Here is a 19305-nt window from a genome sequence, read left to right as displayed (position 1 = left end):
AGAGAAGCTGTGCACACAGGACATACATACATATATTGTTTTGATTGTATGTGAATACATAACATATACGAACGATATGGACCAACTAGTATTTACTTGTAAAAGTGTATTTTTTCCTCTATAACACAATTTACATTCTGTCATCCTATTTTTCCAAATTTTTATTTTCATTCTTGCATAGATTTTACAATTTTTTCGTCTTGGTCTTTAAAATTATTATCATCTTGCTTAGATGATTAGCTACATCACGTACATCAACTCCCACCCACCTGAAAAACACTATTTTACATTAAGAGAAAAATACATGTAAACTTAGCTCTACACAATATCGAGTGTGAACTGCTACTAGTCTACTGAATTAAATATTTAACTTTAACCAATTATTTGGACCTTACATTGTAAAATTATTTTAACAATGGAAACCCTTATTTTTGTAACTTTGCACAGAATAATTTCTCGACCCGTAATCAACATTTTATCGGTTCAATCATGAGTATAGTCCAAACCTATTGATGAGTAAAAACTTGACCCATCTGTCCTTGATCATTGTAATCTAGTAACCTAATGCTTTTTACCTAACATGAAATGGGGTGGTAGATTTTTTTCTTTTGTGTTGTGTGTGAGTATCAAGATGCTCAATCCACATTTTCGACCTCGGCGACCTTCCGCATCACCGCCAAAAAGCTTAAAACCGGCAGAATTCCGCCTTTTTACGTTTGTCCGATTTTGACCCTAAATCATTACTTTTTCGTGAAAAACGAAGATGATAATTTTTAAAGAAAATTAAATTACCTATAGTTTAAGGCCAAAATGGTTACTACCGGCCTAATAGTGTCTAAGATATAGCTCAGCAAATAATGGTTAAAATTGCAAAATTTTGAACTTGTTTTACGTTTTACCTTTCTCATTATTTTTCCTTAAAACAACCATCATTATTTTAAAATTACGCTGAATTACTTACAATTTAAGAACAAAATGTACTAATGTTGGACCAATATTAATGGTCCTGGCTATACAGTATAGAGTTCAGACAGTATAGTCAGTTACAAAGTAGTCACCTAATTCATCCAACATTTTTCATTTCCTTTCATTTCAATATCTTTATTCAATAATTGTACATTGTACATTGAATAGTGTCAAATTCTTAACCTAGTAAATACAGTTGTAAGCTAAAATTACAAAATTTATATAATACTAAGAAACTACCAATAAAATCAGGTTAATTGGGGAAACACCTCTTTAATGGAGTAAGGAGCGATTTCTATGACATAATTTTTTAATTTGTTTTTAAATTTGATGTTGCCAATGGGTTTTAAATGATTTGGAAGAAACCGTAAAAACCTTCTTCCGGCACAGTTGGGCTTTTTTTAATAAAAGATGGTTGCGACTATTTTCTCTTAACTGTTCATTCTCATCTAAATACACACACCTTGGTGTTTCGGTGTCGTAAGATCTATTTTAGTTTCATTTGAACACTTTTGAGTCTCATTAGCACCTTTAAGGTTCAAGAACTTTCCACTTGTTTACAAAAAAACACCTTTGCACCCCTCCCACGGTTATGAAATATCCACACGTCATTTCCCATATTTTGATCAACAGTTCAGAAGTGTAACCACAAGTCAAGCTAGTTATATCCGTCATATTTTTGTCACAAGATATCCTCAGTCCCCGGGGTGTAACCTGATATCCGTAACTATAACCGATGTGGTTACAAGCGTAACCATGACAACCCAACCGTTACTTGTACCAGAACCTCAAACATTCTTGTTGAAAATTGAATAATTCTAATACTCGGCTTTTTCTTCATTTTACTATCATTAATTATTAATCGAGAATGGGACACCACCTGGGTTTGTTTTAACCCAAATATGAGTGAAGTACGAGTGTAGAATGTAGTATTTATAATGTTAATATGTAGTTTTGATACTGAATGAGATCAGCTGTTTCATTAGCCAGGATCATTTATTTAGGACAGCTGGGTCTAGTTTCCAACCATCAAATAGCTACTGAATTTCTCAGGACTGATCCAGCAACCTATTGATTGTCAGTCGAGCACTGCTATTTGTGTCGAATAAACTTGCTATTTTTGTAGTAAATTATTTTGAGTAGATTATGGCAATGACAGTAGATGTTTCAAATTCAAGTTTTTCCAAACATTCAAGTAATTTTTCAACGAATATCACTTTATAATTTGTATGTAACAACACACAGTTTATGTTTTAGTTTAAGTCACGGATCCTAACTAACAAAACCTAAACTAACCTTAAACAGTATTTGAAGATAATTAAGGCAATTCAATTTGAATTAACATGGTTTAACAAAATGGTTCTAAAGGGCACACTCAAACTACGCACAAGAATTGAGGTAGACAAATGGAGACGGGTCTATTTGCTCGATTTCGATTGTCACTAAATCTCTATCTTGTAGAACCTTGAGGAGGAGAAAGGTAGTGGGTGCTCTGTGGGTCAGCGATGTGGGGAACGGTCCAAGCCCGACACGAGAAAGTATAAAGTTCAAGGCCTTGTACATCTCTAACCTCTAGCCTCGAGAGACTCGCGTGGATTTACAGCCAGATGGAAATGCCACGCAACACTGTTGCCTTACAAAATGATGTTAAAATCGCACAGGTTTTACTGGAAAATACAATATTAAAGTAGGCTAACACCTTATACAAGTTTTACCACTTAATTATTGTTAATAAACTATTTATGGGACTTTTCCGTGTAATGTGGGTCCTAAAAATGTTTGATTATAGATTAAACTTAGGCTATTTTTTGCTACATTTTTAATCTCTATGGGTCATATTAAATTTATCATGATATGATATTTAAAAACATTAAGACAACGGTGGTGAACTAAAACGTTAACAATCGTGAATCAAACATCGATACAAGAGATTAATTCAGATTTTTCTAAGGAATAGTTTACTTGCCCTAGCAAAATGATTCTAAATGGTTAATGCTGCAATATATGATTACATGACTTAATTACTAAGTGTGTAGATTGTTTGATGGATGTTGAAAGTTAAACAGCTATACAATTTATTTCTTGTGAATATTTTGTGTATTATTACACCACCTGACCTGGTGAAGACTTAATGTCTTCGTGCTATACAGTATAATATACACCAGAATCCCCCAAAATAGTTGGTCCCATAAAACAATACAGTACATTTCTATCAATACCATATTAATTTCTCTATTATCATACAACATCGGTATCAACACTGGAAAACCTCATTCGTCGTGGAATAATTACCACACATTAAATTTGTATTCATTTAGACCAAAACCTCTATATAATCAACATTTGTACACACAATAAACATTTTTTTATTTATGTGTTTATGTTAAACTAAAAAAACTCGAAGCTCAAAATACCTTTTGAACTAGTAAAAAGTGTAAGTTGACGTCCGTAAAATTCTGTAAATTCTGTGTGGTACTATGCTGTAACTACATATACTGATGCTACGATAGAAAGAGATTACGATAGTAACTATGCGATTCTATGATACTACGATAGTGATACTAAAAGACTTTGATACTATGATAATTGTATACTTCAATAACTATGCTTATACACATTGATACTATTATATTTTGATAAAGACTCTACAATACTAATTGCACACATTCTTTGCAGATCTCAGTGAGTTCCGTGAGCACCAGACCCTACTGGACCCGGTCTGAGACGCCTAGTTCGATCCTCTCCTCGGACAGTGACATTAGGTTCACCCGCAAACTCGGAGACCACTATCGCTGCGGATGCTGTATTCTTGCTTCATTCCTCGTATTCATCCTAGTCGGCACCCTCGCACTGTATGCGGGATGTGAGTATCCGTGTGAAACTTACACATTGCTTTTGACTTCGCCAAGCTTGTGGTTAGAGCTCGGGACTTCTGGCGAAGTGTTATAGGTTCGAATCTCGCCAAATAGTATTTTTAATGTCCTGAGCTAGTTTGGTATCTATCTTGAGGTGTATGTCCATCAATGAAGGATATAGAGAATGTTCTCAGTATTTGCGAACTCCATTCACCAAAATGCATTAGAGATATTATTAAAACTTTATACTGTGTGTAAGTTTACTTTGGTGTAAGTACCTGCATTCAGTAATCCAAACTGCTGCTTGTGGCAACTATAGTTAGTTTCGGTTTAGCTAGGAACTATCTTCAGGTCGTATAAGGTAAACGACACCTTGTACAGCCTGAAGATGGTTCCATAGCAGAACCGAAACTATAGTCGCCACAAGCAGCAGTTTGGATTAATGCATGCAGGTATTTAAACAATTATAAATATTCAAAAGTAATCCAGAGGCTAATAACTCTTGAAAATGTGTGTAAGCCTATGTTCCTCTTTGTACTGTTACATTTGTTAACGTAGCCCTCACCCTTAAACAAATGCCAGTGAATAATTTTATCTACATGACTCCATACTATTTTTGGTTGACATTCCTTGACAAAAACAAACAGTTCTCTAGATAACGGAAACTTACTTTGAAACTCACAACTGCTGAACTTCTTTCTGCGATTATTTTCACAATTGGGAAAACTTCGGGTTGTGTATAGAGGTGAAACTAACTTTGGAGTGGATACAGGCCTACTCAAAAGCTTTTGAACTTGGTCGGTTATTCAAATAGGGAATGGTGTATGGTTAGTTTTGTTGATATGATGTGAAATACATAATCTTACACCATTTTAGGTACAAATTTTATGAACTAAAATATAGCATGATTATTTTGAATTAATTAAATATATTTTTAATTAATATTGCAATAGAAATACTAAACTGAATAACACTTTAAAAAACTTTGAAATAATATTTTAGTGCATGCTTTTAGTGCATGTTTATGTAAATCAATATTATATAATTTACAGTTACATTATTATACTTTCGTAACTTTTAACCTGGGAATTCCAGCCTGATTAAGACACAAGCCTCCAAAATCCCAGGAGGCATTGTTCTACAAGTAGGTCAGGCTAATCTAGATGCTCTTGGCAGAAACAACGAAATTACTATGATCAAGGTGGCACTATTCACTTCAAAATGTAGATGTACACTCGTGGTGCTTCAGATCAGAAGCTGGAAGATTATGGAATGGAATTTAAATATGTCAATTCAAAATATTACAGCAGCGCGACCTCGACAAATTTACAAATCTTACCAATTAGGCCCAATTAATAGATATTTAGAAAAAAATATTTTTTTGCTAACGAAGATTAAAATATATTTATATTTACGAATTCTAAGGCTGTTCATGGCAAGACATTTTGTCGCTTGTAAATTGTGGATATAAGTTGGAATAGTAGTGTCACTATCAGAAAAAAGTGCCTTTGAAATAGTATATTACGTTACTAGTCCTGAAAATAAGTGTTTACCATACGAGTCCGGTACACACATTTTGGACGAGTTACGTACGATAGTTTACGCCATACTAATAAATCTGTACAAATCCTTATATATTTCCACCAACTAAAGGACTAAAAATCACTAGTCATAACCTCTAAGAGAGGTTATGTTTTTGTTTATAACCATTTATTGCAACCTAAATACAGTATAGTCAGCTGATTGGTGTCTGGTAAAACTCATTGCAGTACAGTAGTACGCAATGAAACCCCATTTGAATAAGCTGGCGGCAAACAGCTGTTTTCTGGACTAAATCCTTGCGTGGGAAGTTCGTCAAAATAATGTAGTGTGGTGTAAAAAATATTAAGCTTTGTATTAATTAACAACAGCGAAAATCGAAAATGCTTTCTCGTTTTGTCTCGATGTGTGTGTCTTCGAGGATTGTGTATGAATCATTGGCATTTGATGTATGTAAATTTCGTGGTTATAGAGAAATGGAACAAAATCCATCCACTATAAAACGTAATAATACAATCAAGAAGGCACTGGCAGCTATCAGTTACTGCTCTAGAGTTATCTGGCCCACTAGTAGCTGAAGGACCGATTAGGAAGGCCGTTTCCCGCAACAATAGAACGTAGAACCAATTGTATCACGGCGTAGTGTCATTGTAATCCTAGTTACTTTCACTGACTATTACGTCATTGGATCTCCGTGTCCTTTCTCGGAGAACTGTTCGTTGTTGGATGTGAATCTTAAAAATTCTAAAATGGTGGCGGGCCTTTATCTTCACGATCGATTCTTTTTATGGTCTTGAAGGAAGATCTTCATGGTTAGACAACTAAAATATTAAGGTATATACAATCAGGTTTGTATGAAAAGCCACGTTAAATGATAACTCCTCTTGTAGGTAGGCAGGAAATTCAAAATCAAGAAAGAGACTAACTCCGTTCAAACAGCCGTGGCACCTGAGGGATTAGGAGGCCCCAAGGGTTTCTATGGGTTCTCCTAATCCGTCAGGTGCCATGGCTGTTTGAACGGAGTATAGCAAGGACGAAAAATGGTCCCGAATTCGGTTGGACAAGGTTGGATTCCGATAACGCTTATTTCTTACAGGCTCTCTCGACAAAAGCTAGAGTCATATTCTCTAGACCACCATTTTAAATCTCTGATCCTGGTTCGAACCTAAACCCCCCAGAAGGAACTGTTGAATGTTTCTTCTGAATGTCTGGGTAGCCGGGGGGTTATAGTACCTTAAAATCTTTCCACGCTAGGTCGTTTCCTGACTCATATACAATTTGTCATTGGGATATGAATTAATGATGCTACCTTACAAAAAGGTTGACGTCAGCTTGTAACAAGACCTTTGGTTGTGGCATTTTCTTCAAAATATAAAAAAAGCCTTTGACACAGAAACGCACAAAAATGTAAATCGAACTCACAGAAATAACTTTTATGCTTTCTAGACTAAAATAATGAACTTTTAAATACGACCTCAGTACATACGCCTTCTCTAGTATCAAATTTTTACTTAAACTAAAATTAAATTATTCTTAATGTGTCTTTATAGTACCTTTAGTGCCACCAAGTTGCCTATGCTACTTCATAAAAATAAAGTTTAAGTGAAGGTACAGTAATGTATTATACTGTATACTATTTACACCTAATATGACCTAAACCTACAAAGATTATCCATTTCTTTCTCTTATCTTATTTACCATTATAGTCATACAAGCCTGAGAAGGCACTTGTTACTGGTAGAGGTGAATTTTGACATAAAATAACATTGTGGATTGAAATTACTATTTGCCTTTCTTAACCGATTAGTGTTAGTCGAGTGTTACTGTATTCCCAGGTTGGCCTAACGTATGTTTCGTGGATCGTTTAATAGTACAGCGTTTTTACCCAATCCGTGAAGAAGCCAGTCTCAATGTTTGTCTACCACTGCATAAAAATGACATGCAACACTTGTAAACAGTACGCAAAATACCTCATTTCCGCTTTATCCATTCTCACTCGCTAAATCAGCGGATTTAACTGTTGTTATTTCATTAAACACTACCATTTGGTAAGCAAATAATATAACCTATAAAATCAAACATAAATTAAATGAAAGTTTAGTTACAACTAAAAAGTTAACCCGTGTGTTATAAGTTGATTGTGGTGTTGTTCAAAGGTTTATTGTGGACATTTTCCATCACTATGGTAAAAAACAATACACAACGTTTCGGGATCTGGAATCTGATCCCGTCTTCAGGCGAAAAAACTTAACTAACATTAAAACTAACAAACCTACAAAATTATGTAACAAAATTAGGTACAAAATTAGGTAGGTATGTAATTAGGTAAAATTAGGTAGGTACAAAATTGGGTTGTGTATTGATTGTTACCATCGTGACGGAAAATGTCCGCTATAAACCTTTGAACAACATTAACTCACCATCACCAATAATGAACTTCAAACAAAGAATTGATTGTAGTTGTAGGAAAAATCTCATATGGATTACGGTACAAACTGTCATCACCCTTTCGAAATGTATGGCCATCTACAGTCATCGTTCAGCAAATTCATACTTTGCGCTCTTGGTCCACAAACAGTTTTACCGTCGTATTGAACATAAGTTTCCAAGCATTCCTACATCTCGCATACTCCCTTGATCTTTCGCCTTGATCTCCTTGCAGAGCTCCGGTTGTGACAATGAAGCCAGTCTCTCACTTGTCTCAGAGGAAAGGCTGCATGTATGTGTCTCAAGGCCACATGGCAAATTAAAATAAGTCTTATCCGTTAGACTGTAATTCAAAACTTCTTTGTCTGGCACTTCTCATTTGATTTTTGCTACGGAACTTGGATACGTTACGTTTTATCATTGACTTTTGGATACTGTTTCTTCATTCATAATCTCCTTAATAGGTTGCCATGTATTTTTTCGGTATGATTAGGTGGGTTAGGTTTGTATTGATTGTTAAGGCTTATATCGATAATTTGGTCGACTGGTGGTTTGCGTATACAAGAGTAACTTTCCATGGTTGAATTTTATTAAAATTTTCTTGCATTGAAACGTCAAGCTACTTTATTGTTTAATGTATTTTTTAAGTAATCCTAAGCCAAATTCTCTGACCCTAATGGTTTGCCTAGCCATGAAAACTTGTTTCTGTCTGTGTATCAAATATTATATGGGTATTAAGATTTTACAAATATCATACAGTTTCATCAAAGGTGTGGACCATTTGTTATAAAACATATAACCATAAAAAGAATTGATAACTTTGAACGCCAGCCCTAAGGGATTAAACGTTGGTAATAAGACAGACAAATTCCCAAGTAAATATAGAACAACTTACTAAAATTTCAAGTAAAAAAAGTAGTATTTAGTAAAGCATAAAGCACAAACTCCCAAACATCCAAAGAATGAAAATTCAATTACAAAATTTCCCAAAACGCCTCCTCAATAGCACTGTTCTTTTAGCAACAATAACTATTTTCTCAGTTTTGTTCACCTGTTTCTCACTTCACCCTCACAGTTTGTGAACTCTCAAGTCACGACGTAGACTCATAAGGTCTTCGCCATCTCCCGTTTCACTTGCTTCAGTCACGATTCGATCTTGCAATCGAGAAAGGTCTTCTTCAGAACACTTACAGTCAAGTGCTATCACTTCACGTCTGGCGTAATAGCATCTTCATCGTATTTTTAACTGTATGATTCCATCCTATATCAATAGTATGTTTCTTGACAACCTTTTTTTCTCAGCTCGTGTGCATCGCAGGGAAAATCTACGCATACTGTTGGAAATATATTTTCCTGTAGATGTGTAAGATCCAATAAATTAAAATTGGCTCAAAAATTAACACACAAAAATAATTAAATAGTTTATAGAATTAACATTGACCTTATGGGTTGCCATGCTGGTATCGAAATAACAACTAAATATAAACAGAAAGTCAAAATAAATGGATCAAATTCCAATCACATGTTTTCTTTAAAGCGTGGGGTGAAAATAAAGAAGTCTGTACATTACATATTTTTGGTCGAGTTTTGACCACTGGACACCTCTAGTTTAAATAACAGTGTTGATATTCTGATACTTTTTCGTACTTTACAACGACCCATAAACCTATTTCAGACTGTAAAGTATTACTATATACCGAAGAAAATAGAGTAACCTATTTTGTTACTGTAATGTGAGTCAATAATTTCAAAATTTTCAAGCTTTATTACTGATAAATTTAAAGTTTCCATTCTTATAGTATGTTCTATTTACTACTAAAATTTGTTCTATTATTTAAATGGATGGGATCGTAACCGCGTGTTTAGAAAAACATACATGATATTATTTGCTCACAGCATATTAAGCAAAAAAAAAAAACACTTAAGGATGACCATAAACTGTATTTATATTCCACTATTTCTGAAAATATGATAACATCAGCCACTCATCCTACACTCATATTTGGGTTAAAATACGCACATAGTGACGTTCCCATCTTAAATAATTGATATAATTAATTTTTTTCAGTGATCAACTACGTGATCAAAAAATGTAAATATAAATGTTTGTGTTTTTGTGAGCGATTTCCACAAACGGCCCTTGTTTATGATTATGAAATAAGTAGCAAAAGAAGAAGCTAAACAGGGCGATAAAAGAGGCTGCAATATGAGATTAATTAAAATATTTTAATAAAATCCAAATCTTTTCATTAAGCATTTGTCATACACTTTTTATTGTTATTATAAACCCCATATTTACATATTTTTTGCCCCTGCCTCTTTTAAATGACCTTTACATCTTCTATCTCAAGTCGTATCTTCAAACATTATTTTTTTATTAGTTGTTTCCAACCAAAACAAACTTAATCACGGTTTTGTCTCTCGCATAAACTCGGAGGTTGATCACCCATCAACATTTTATGTCAACTGTAACTTTTATAAACCATAAACATGTTTGCCTACAATTAGCAATAAGAGAAGGGAGGTTGGGGTGAGAGGGAAAAGTATCATAATTATCTAAATAAGCTGACCCAGTTAGTTTGTTTATTATTTGGTTTTTTAAGGGCGGGGGAAGTATAATGAAGAAAAAGTGTTTAGGTATCTAATTCATTTCGAAACTTATCAGAAATCATATCGTGTTATTTGAATGGAAGTATGGTCAACTAGAAGGAGATTAGAATCAAAGTGCAGTGTATTTTAATTGAGTATCAGCGAGGGAATGAAGAAAAAGAAATTCAGGATCATGTGAATAATGAAAACTTCTCGTATTAAGTCAATTAAATGAGATATTAGGAAGAATAGAAGCAAAGTAAGATGTATAGTATCTGCGTATTATATTTATTTATCTAAATAAGCTCGAAATTTGTGTGAAAATAGTAATTGGAAAAGTAGAAAAAAAGTAAACATTTTCAATAAGAGGAGTTAGAGTGAGGCGTTGTAAAGGATCAGTAATGTACAATAAAAAATTAAACTTGTGTCAAGTGAATTAAGCTTGGGAAAATATAAAATGAACTATTGACAGAAAGATTTTGTAAAATTAGCAATACACATGGTTTCTATCTAATAAAGGTGGTTACGAAATTGAGAACGATATCCAGTATTATCTAATCAATTGAGACGTGGATTTTAAGTGAATGGAAGTAGAGAAGATGGAAAAATACGAGAAATTAACGAAAGAAAAGAAATAGAACAAATAAAATTTACATAGTAGATAGTTTACGTTCGTATAATTTATAAGACAGAAAGGTGGTCAGAAATATCCAATTGATTGAGACTTAAGTTTAAGTGAAAAAAATAAATCAAAAACTAATGGAAAAAACGAAAAAATATGCAAATCGTAATATTTGAGCACAGTAAGCAATAAGACAGATTCATTAAGATAATCAATACCTCAAGGATTTAAAAAATAAGGTGTGTTTTTATGTATTAATAAAATAAAAAAAATGTGAAAGAGAAGAATATAGAAGGCAAGATTCAAATCAGAATGTTTATACACAGGAATGGAGTGGATTAGTTTGGTAAAAGGTATCAAGGATTATCTAAATAAGTTGTAAGTTTTTTGTTTTAAGTAAATTGAGCTGGAGGGAAATGGAAGAAAGATTTAAACCACAAAGTAAAATAGGTCTCTAATGGTGTTTAACAGGCGTAACCGAAACACTTTAGGCTTAGAAACGTTCTTGTGTTTCGGTATTATCAGAGAGTGCAACATCAAACTGCATGTTTGCCTTTCTTTTGATGTTCAACTTTCACCGATCGCCACTTCAACTTTCCCTTGTAAGGTCACTGTTGAAGCCGGTTTAACTTTGACCCGGAAATTGTGATTTTAGAAAGTATTTCTTGTTTTTTTACAGATTTCAGTTATTTTGAATCCATCATTTGTATGGTAGAAGTTTTGTTAGGTTTGGTAAAGTTAATATAGTGGTGTGATAAATAATCTGGTACAAATTATTTACAGGATCTGGCTATTTTATATAACGTGAGATTAATTTAGCCTTTAATAACGAACTTCTTAATCAGCATACCTGTTTATTTTACTGAGAGTAAATAAAAATACGTCTAATAACACTTGAACAAAATAATAATAATAATAATAATAGTAAAACAATTATATTTCACTTGTTATTAGACGTATTTTATTTATTCTCCATTCCAATACAAGAAAATTAAAATAGGTTGTAATGTTACTTGCGTTTAATGTTAATCCACGTCACAGACATCGATGTGAATATGTCCTAGTATCTTTGTACTTTTCCCATAAATCTTGAATAAGTTATAGGCCCTAAGGGATAGACAATCTTTGGTTATGTTAAAAATTCAATTAAAGTTAGACATATAATATAAGTACCTTGTTCCGTCTTCAGGCTTAACTTAGTCTATGGATATCTATTTTTGGGTATAAAGACCCATTATCAAATCCTTATTGAAAATAAGGATTGAAAAAGGTGATCCATAGACAAACATTGATTGGTTGGTGGTTAGGTGTCCATAGACAAACATTGATTGGTTGGTGGTTAGGTGTCCATAGGCAAACATTGATTGGTTGGTGGTTAGGTATCCATAGACAAACATTGATTGGTTGGTGGTTAGGTGTCCATAGACAAACATTGATTGGTTGGTGGTTAGGTGTCCATAGACAAACATTGATTGGTTGGTGGTTATGTGTCCATAGACAAAAATTGATTGGTTGGTGGTTAGGTGTCCATAGACTAAGTTAAGACTGAAGACGGAACAAGGTAGGCCTACGTAGAATATTATATATTCGAATATCAGTCTTGGTGTCAAAGATGTTAAAGATTGTGATTTAACCAAGACAAACATTAAAATAGGAAATGAATCGAAATTTAACTTGTAAAAGTCAAGAAGGATGATTGGGAAGCACAATTTTCAGCTGCATAAGAAATAAAGCTATCACACCACAAATAAGTATATTTCCTGGGTTCTATACAAAAAAATAATGTTTTGCAGCCATTTAATTACTCTATTTCCTAAAATCATCTATAATACAAACTTTTAACTGCTCCTAACAATAAGCCCCGATTTTTTTGGTTATTCAATACAATATTTATAAATAATTAATTTTAAGAGTTGATTATTGCCATGAATTCGAATTCAAAACTACATAGTTGTATGTACTATAGGAATCATACATCCACTAAGGTAGTAAATTAAACAATACTTAATTTAATTCTAGAACTTAAAAATCATTTATGTTCCAGCCTTCTTTCTGCACAGAACATTGGTTATTCATTTAAAATTTGAAGACTAAATTAATTTATGGAAATTCTATTACTCCCTTTTTGTGGGGAACAAGCTGGTCTATTGGTTAAGAGCGCGGGACTTCGGTTCCAGAGGTCCTGGGTTCAAATCCCGCCAAATCGCCAATGGAATTTATTTATGGATAGTGCCGCAACCCCCAGGTCTATCCTGAAGTAATGTGAAAAACAATTCCGGGCTCGTGCCTAGCGTCCTAGGACAAAAAATTACATCCTTCAGTAGCGAATGTCCAAGTTGTCACGTTCATAGTAATTGTATACATGATGGAATCCATTGCGTCCTCACTCGGATTTAACTGTTGGTATTTCTATGAAATACTACCATTTGGTAAGCAAATAATATAACCTATAAAAGCAAGCATAACTTAAATGAAAGTTTAGTTACAACTAAAAAGTTAACCTGTATGTTATAAGTTGATTGTGGTGTTGTTCAAAGGTTTATTGCGGACATTTTCCATCACGATGGTAAAAAACAATAGAGAACGTTTCGGGATCTGGAATCTGATCCAATCTTCAGGTGAAAAACTTAATTTACATTAAAACTAACAAACCTACAAAATTAGGTAACAAAGTTAGGTACAAAATTAGGTAGGTAGGTAATTAGGTAAAATTAGGTAGGTACAAAATTGGGTTGTGTATTGATTTTTACCATCGTGATGGAAAATGTCCGCAATAAACCTTTGAACAACATTAACTCACCATCACCAATAATGAACTTCAAACAAAGAATTGATTGTAGTTGTAGGAAAAATCTCATATGGATTACGGTACAAACTGTCATTACCCTTTCGAAATGTATGTCCATCTACAGTTATCGTTCAACAATGACGTACTTTGCGCTCTTGGTCCACAAACAGTTTTACCGACGTATTGAACATACGTTTCCAAGCATTCCTACATCTCGCATACTCCCTTGATCTTTCGCCTTGATCTCCTTGCAGAGCTCCGGTTGTGACAATGAAGCCAGTCTCTCACTTGTCTCAGAGGAAAGGCTGCATGTATGTGTCTCAAGGCCACATGGCAAATTAGAATAAGTCCTGGCTGTTAGACTGTAATTCAAAACTTCTTTGTCTGGCACCTCTCATTTGATTTTTGCTACGGAACTTGGATACGTTACGTTTTATCATTGACTTTTGGATACTGTTTTATCATTCATATTCTCCTAATAGGTTGCCATGTATTTTTTCGGTATGATTAGGTGGGTTAGGTTTGTATTGATTGTTAAGGCTTATATCGATAATTTGGTCGACTGGTGGTTTGCGTATACAAGAGTAACTTTCCATGGTTGAATTTTATTAAAATTTTCTTGCATTGAAACGTCAAGCTACTTTATTGTTTAATGTATTTTTTAAGTAATCCTAAGCCAAATTCTCTGACCCTAATGGTTTGCCTAGCCATGAAAACTTGTTTCTGTCTGTGTATCAAATATTATATGGGTATTAAGATTTTACAAATATCATACAGTTTCATCAAAGGTGTGGACCATTTGTTATAAAACATATAACCATAAAAAGAATTGATAACTTTGAACGCCAGCCCTAAGGGATTAAACGTTGGTAATAAGACAGACAAATTCCCAAGTAAATATAGAACAACTTACTAAAATTTCAAGTAAAAAAAGTAGTATTTAGTAAAGCATAAAGCACAAACTCCCAAACATCCAAAGAATGAAAATTCAATTACAAAATTTCCCAAAACGCCTCCTCAATAGCACTGTTCTTTTAGCAACAATAACTATTTTCTCAGTTTTATTCACCTGTTTCTCCCTTCGTCCTCACAGTTTGTGAACTCTCAAGTCACGACGTAGACTCATAAGGTCTTCGCCATCTCCCGTTTCACTTGCTTCAGTCACGATTCGATCTTGCAATCGAGAAAGGTCTTCTTCAGAACACTTACAGTCAAGTGCTATCACTTCACGTCTGGCGTAATAGCATCTTCATCGTATTTTTAACTGTATGATTCCATCCTATATCAACGGCATGTTTCTTGAAAACATTTTTTCCCAGCTCGTGTACATCGCAGGGAAAATCTACGCATACTGTTACAAATATATTTTCCTGTAGATGTGTAAGAACCATTTATAAATTAAAATTTGCTCAAAAATAAACACACATAAATAATTAAATAGTTTATAGAATTAACATGGACCTTATGGGTTGCCATGCTGGTATCGAAATACAACGAAATATAAACAGAAATCAAAACAAATTGAATAAATTCCATCACATGTTTTATTTAAAGCGTGAGGTGAAAATGAAGAAGTCTATACATTACATAATTTTTGTCGAATTTTGACCACTGGTCACCTCTATAATATAGTTTAAATAACAGTGCTGATATTATGATACTTTTATCCGTACTTTACAACGAGGTATAAACCTATTTCAGACTAAAGTAAAGTATTACGGTATACCAAAAGAAAATAGAGTAACCTATATTGTTACCATAATTTGTGTCTATAATTTCAAAATCTTCACGCTTTATTACAGACAAATTTCTAGTTTCCATTCTTATAGTATGTTTAATTTACGATTAAAATGTGCTCAATCATTTAAATGGAGGTGATCGTAACCGTGTGTTTAGAAAAACATACATGATATTATTTGCTGACAGCATACTAAACCAAGAAAAATACTTAAGTATGACAAACTGTATTTATATTCCACGAATACTGAAAAATATAATAACATCGGCCATTATTTTTTTTTCAGTAAATCAACTACGTGATCAAAAAAATTAAATATAAATGTTTGTGTTTTTGTGAGCGATTTCCACAAACGGCCCTTGTGTATGGTTATGAAATAAGTAGCAAAAGAAGAAGGTAAACAGAGTGATAAAAGAGGCTGCACTATGAGAATAATTAAAATCTTTTATTAAAATCCGAATACTTTCATTAAGCATTTGTCATACACTTTTTATTGTTATTATAAACCCCATATTTACATATTTTTTGCCCCTGCCTCTTTTAAATACCCTTTTACATCTTCTATCTCAAGTCGTATCTTCAAACATTATTTTTTTATTAGTTGTTTCCAACCAAAACAAACTTAATCACGGTTTTGTCTCTCGCATAAACTCGGAGGTTGATCACCCATCAACATTTTATGTCAACTGTAACTTTTATAAACCATAAACATGCAATGTTTGCCTACAATTAGCAATAAGAGAAGGGAGGTTGGGGTGAGAGGAAAAGTGTCAGATTATCTAAATAAGCCGACCCAGTTAGTTTGTTTATTATTTGGTTTAAAAAAAAAAAACATTATTATTTGGGAAGTATAATAAAGAAAAAAGTGTTTAGGAGTATCTAATTACGTTCTAAACTTGTCAAAAATCATATAGTGTTATTTGAATGGAAGTATAGGCTAATGGAAGGAGATTAGAATCAAAGTGCTATGTATTTTATTTGAGTATCAGAGAGGGAATGAAGAAAAGACCCATTCAGGATTATGTGAATAATGGAAACCTCTCGTATTAAGTCAATTAAATGAGATATTAGGAAGAGTAGAAGCAAAATAAGGTGTATAATATCTGCGTATTGTATTTATTAATCTAAATAAGCTTGAAATTTGTGTAAAAATAATAATTGGAAAAGTAGAAAAAAGTAAACATTTTCAATAAGAGGAGTTAGAGTGAGGCGTTGAAAAGGATCAGTTGGTACTGTACAATAAAAAATGTAAGCTTGTGTTAAGTGAATTAAACTTGGGAAAATATAAAATGAACTATTGGCAGAAAGATTTAGTATAATTAGCAATACATATGGTTTCTATCTAATAAAGGTGGTTACGAAATTGAGAACGATATAAAGTATTATCTAATCAATTGAGACGTGGATTTTAAGTGGATGGAAGTGGGGAAGAGGGAAAAATATGAGAAGTGAACGAAATAAAAGAAATAGAACAAATAAAAAAAATTTACAAAGTTTACGTTCGTATAATTCGTCAGAGAGAAAGGTGGTCAGAAATAGCCAATTGATTGAGACTTGCCAGTTTAAGTGAATAACAATAAAATAAATCGAAAACTAATGGAAAATACGATTAATATGCAACGTGTAATATTTTAGCACAGTAAGCAATATAATCAGGATTCATTAAGAGAATACATCAAGGATTTAAAAATAAAGGTGTGTTTTATGTATTAACTAGCTGTACCCGCGGGCTTTGCCCCGTTTAACTTTACAAGTGAGCTCGTTCGCATTGCTCAATCACGTCCTGGTCGAAGTTCGTTCGCTACGCTCACTCACCTTTTGGTTGCAAATTGGCTGTAGTTATAAATATAAAAAAAAAATAGTGCTGCACCCTGTTGGTAATCCTTGTAACTGTAATGCTATTGAACATCATAGAACAGAACACCTTGTTTAATTGAAACAGCTGTTAGGATTCATTAATTCCTTTTGAATGTGAGTACTCATAAGGTTAACATGGGAAACTCCAGAGCCACTGGGGCGGAGCCCGAGAGTCCGTTCAGAATAAAAACAGCTTAGTTTTCCTATTTAATGCCTAAAGAATCAGTGTACCAAATTTCAGCCTCCTAGGTAAATGGGAAGTGGGAGAATTAGTGATGAGTGAGTGAGTGAGTCAGTCAGTCAGTGAGGGCTTTGCCTTTTATATATATAGATAAAATGAAAAAAGTGAAAGAGAAGAATATAGAAGGCAAGATTCAAATCAGAATGTTTATACACAGGAATGGAGTGGATTAGTTTGGTAAAAGGTATCAAGGATTATCTAAATAAGTAGTAATGTTAAAAGTCAAAAATGGAAAGAGAAAAGGGCTCAATACTGAGCAGAAAATAATTTAATTACTCACAAAAGAAAAGTATATTCAATCATAGTAAAATGCTACCAAACTATTATTCTGTAATCACAACATAACAATTCATCCAAAAATCATATGTGTCAAAATTATTAAAGTTCATATTTTTATACCAGCTGAGAGAAGACAAAACAAAATATAAACCGTAGATTATTGAAATCAAATTTTTGAACACCATATCTAACATGTACATTTTTTTAAGTAAATTGAGCTGGAGGGAAATGGAAGAAAGATTTAAACCACAAAGTAGAATAGGCTCTGACGGTGTTTAACAGGCGTAACCGAAACACTTAGGCTTAGAAACGTTCTTGTGTTTCGGTATTATCAGAGAGTGCAACATCAAACTGCATGTTTGCCTTTCTTTTGATGTTCAACTTTCACCGATCGCCACTTCAACTTTCCCTTGTAAGGTCACTATTGAAGCCGGTTTAACTTTGACCCGGAAATTGTGATGTTAGAAAGTATTTCTTGTTTTTATACAGATTTTATCTATTTTGAATTCACAAATTTTATAGTTGAAGTTTGGGTAGGTTTGTGAAAGTCAACATTGTTGTGTATTATGATAAATAAACTGGTATAAATGATTTACAGTTATTGGATATTTTAATGCTATATTAATTAAGCATTTCCTAACTAGCTTAATCAGCATAATACGTGTTAATTTTACGGAAAGTAAATAAAAATACGTGTAATAACACTTGAACAAAATCTATACTTATTTAATACGCAAGCAGGTTTTTTGTGACAATTACTCCTCCGAAACTGCTGAACTGATTGACATGTTTTTGGTGTCATTGGAAAGAGCGTAACGTGAAGTTGTGCAGGAAACTTTCTTTTTAGGAAAATAATTAGAGAGTGAGGCCCTGGAGCCCTTTGAAGTTTCGTATTTCTCCATAAGATTAACATGGGAAACAAACATTGTTATGAAACTACAGCTGTTGTCGGAAATGCTGTTCTGCTATTTAATTTAATTTGTTTACAAGGAGAATTGTTTCATGGTGCCATGTGGTCAATGAATTATACTTTTGAATATATTTTAAATGCTATACACTATATAAAATGATATTACTGTAATACATTAAGAGATCTTCATTTAAAAACCGGTTATCAATAAGCACGATTGAGCCTTTGCCTATAATATGTTTCCTGGTAAGTGTGTTGTAACTGTTTCTCATAGTAGATTATAGTATCTTAAAGTAAAACGGTATTATTCTTTTTTGCATTCTCACCCCGTAGCGAAGCACGGGCAGAGCAACTAGTAATAATAATAGTAATAGTAAAATAATTATATTTCATGTGTTTAGACGTATTTTATTTATTCTCCATTCCAAACCCTTTCCTAAGAAAAAGTACAAGAAAATTTACATAGGTTGTATTGTTACTTGCGTTTAATGTTA

The 19305-nt window shown here is 33.2% G+C and overlaps 1 protein-coding gene across 2 annotated transcripts in view; it reads left to right on the top strand.

The window, feature by feature from the left end:
• Positions 1-19305, top strand: part of LOC128990201 (atrial natriuretic peptide-converting enzyme) — a 104306-nt gene that overhangs the window by 54895 nt on the left and 30106 nt on the right. For both annotated transcript variants that reach the window (XM_054412500.1, XM_054412493.1), the window contains one exon: positions 3643-3829. In XM_054412500.1, coding sequence (XP_054268475.1) covers positions 3643-3829 — 187 coding nt within the window. The remainder of the gene's footprint in view (positions 1-3642; positions 3830-19305) is intronic.

Source organism: Macrosteles quadrilineatus, unplaced genomic scaffold (assembly GCF_028750875.1).
Source record: "Macrosteles quadrilineatus isolate MER2022 unplaced genomic scaffold, UCM_ALF_1.0 Scaffold_1__1_contigs__length_201487025, whole genome shotgun sequence".
NCBI lineage: Eukaryota > Metazoa > Arthropoda > Insecta > Hemiptera > Cicadellidae > Macrosteles > Macrosteles quadrilineatus.
The sequence above is the reverse complement of the archived record's forward strand: the minus strand, read 5'-3'. Positions and strand labels throughout refer to the sequence as shown.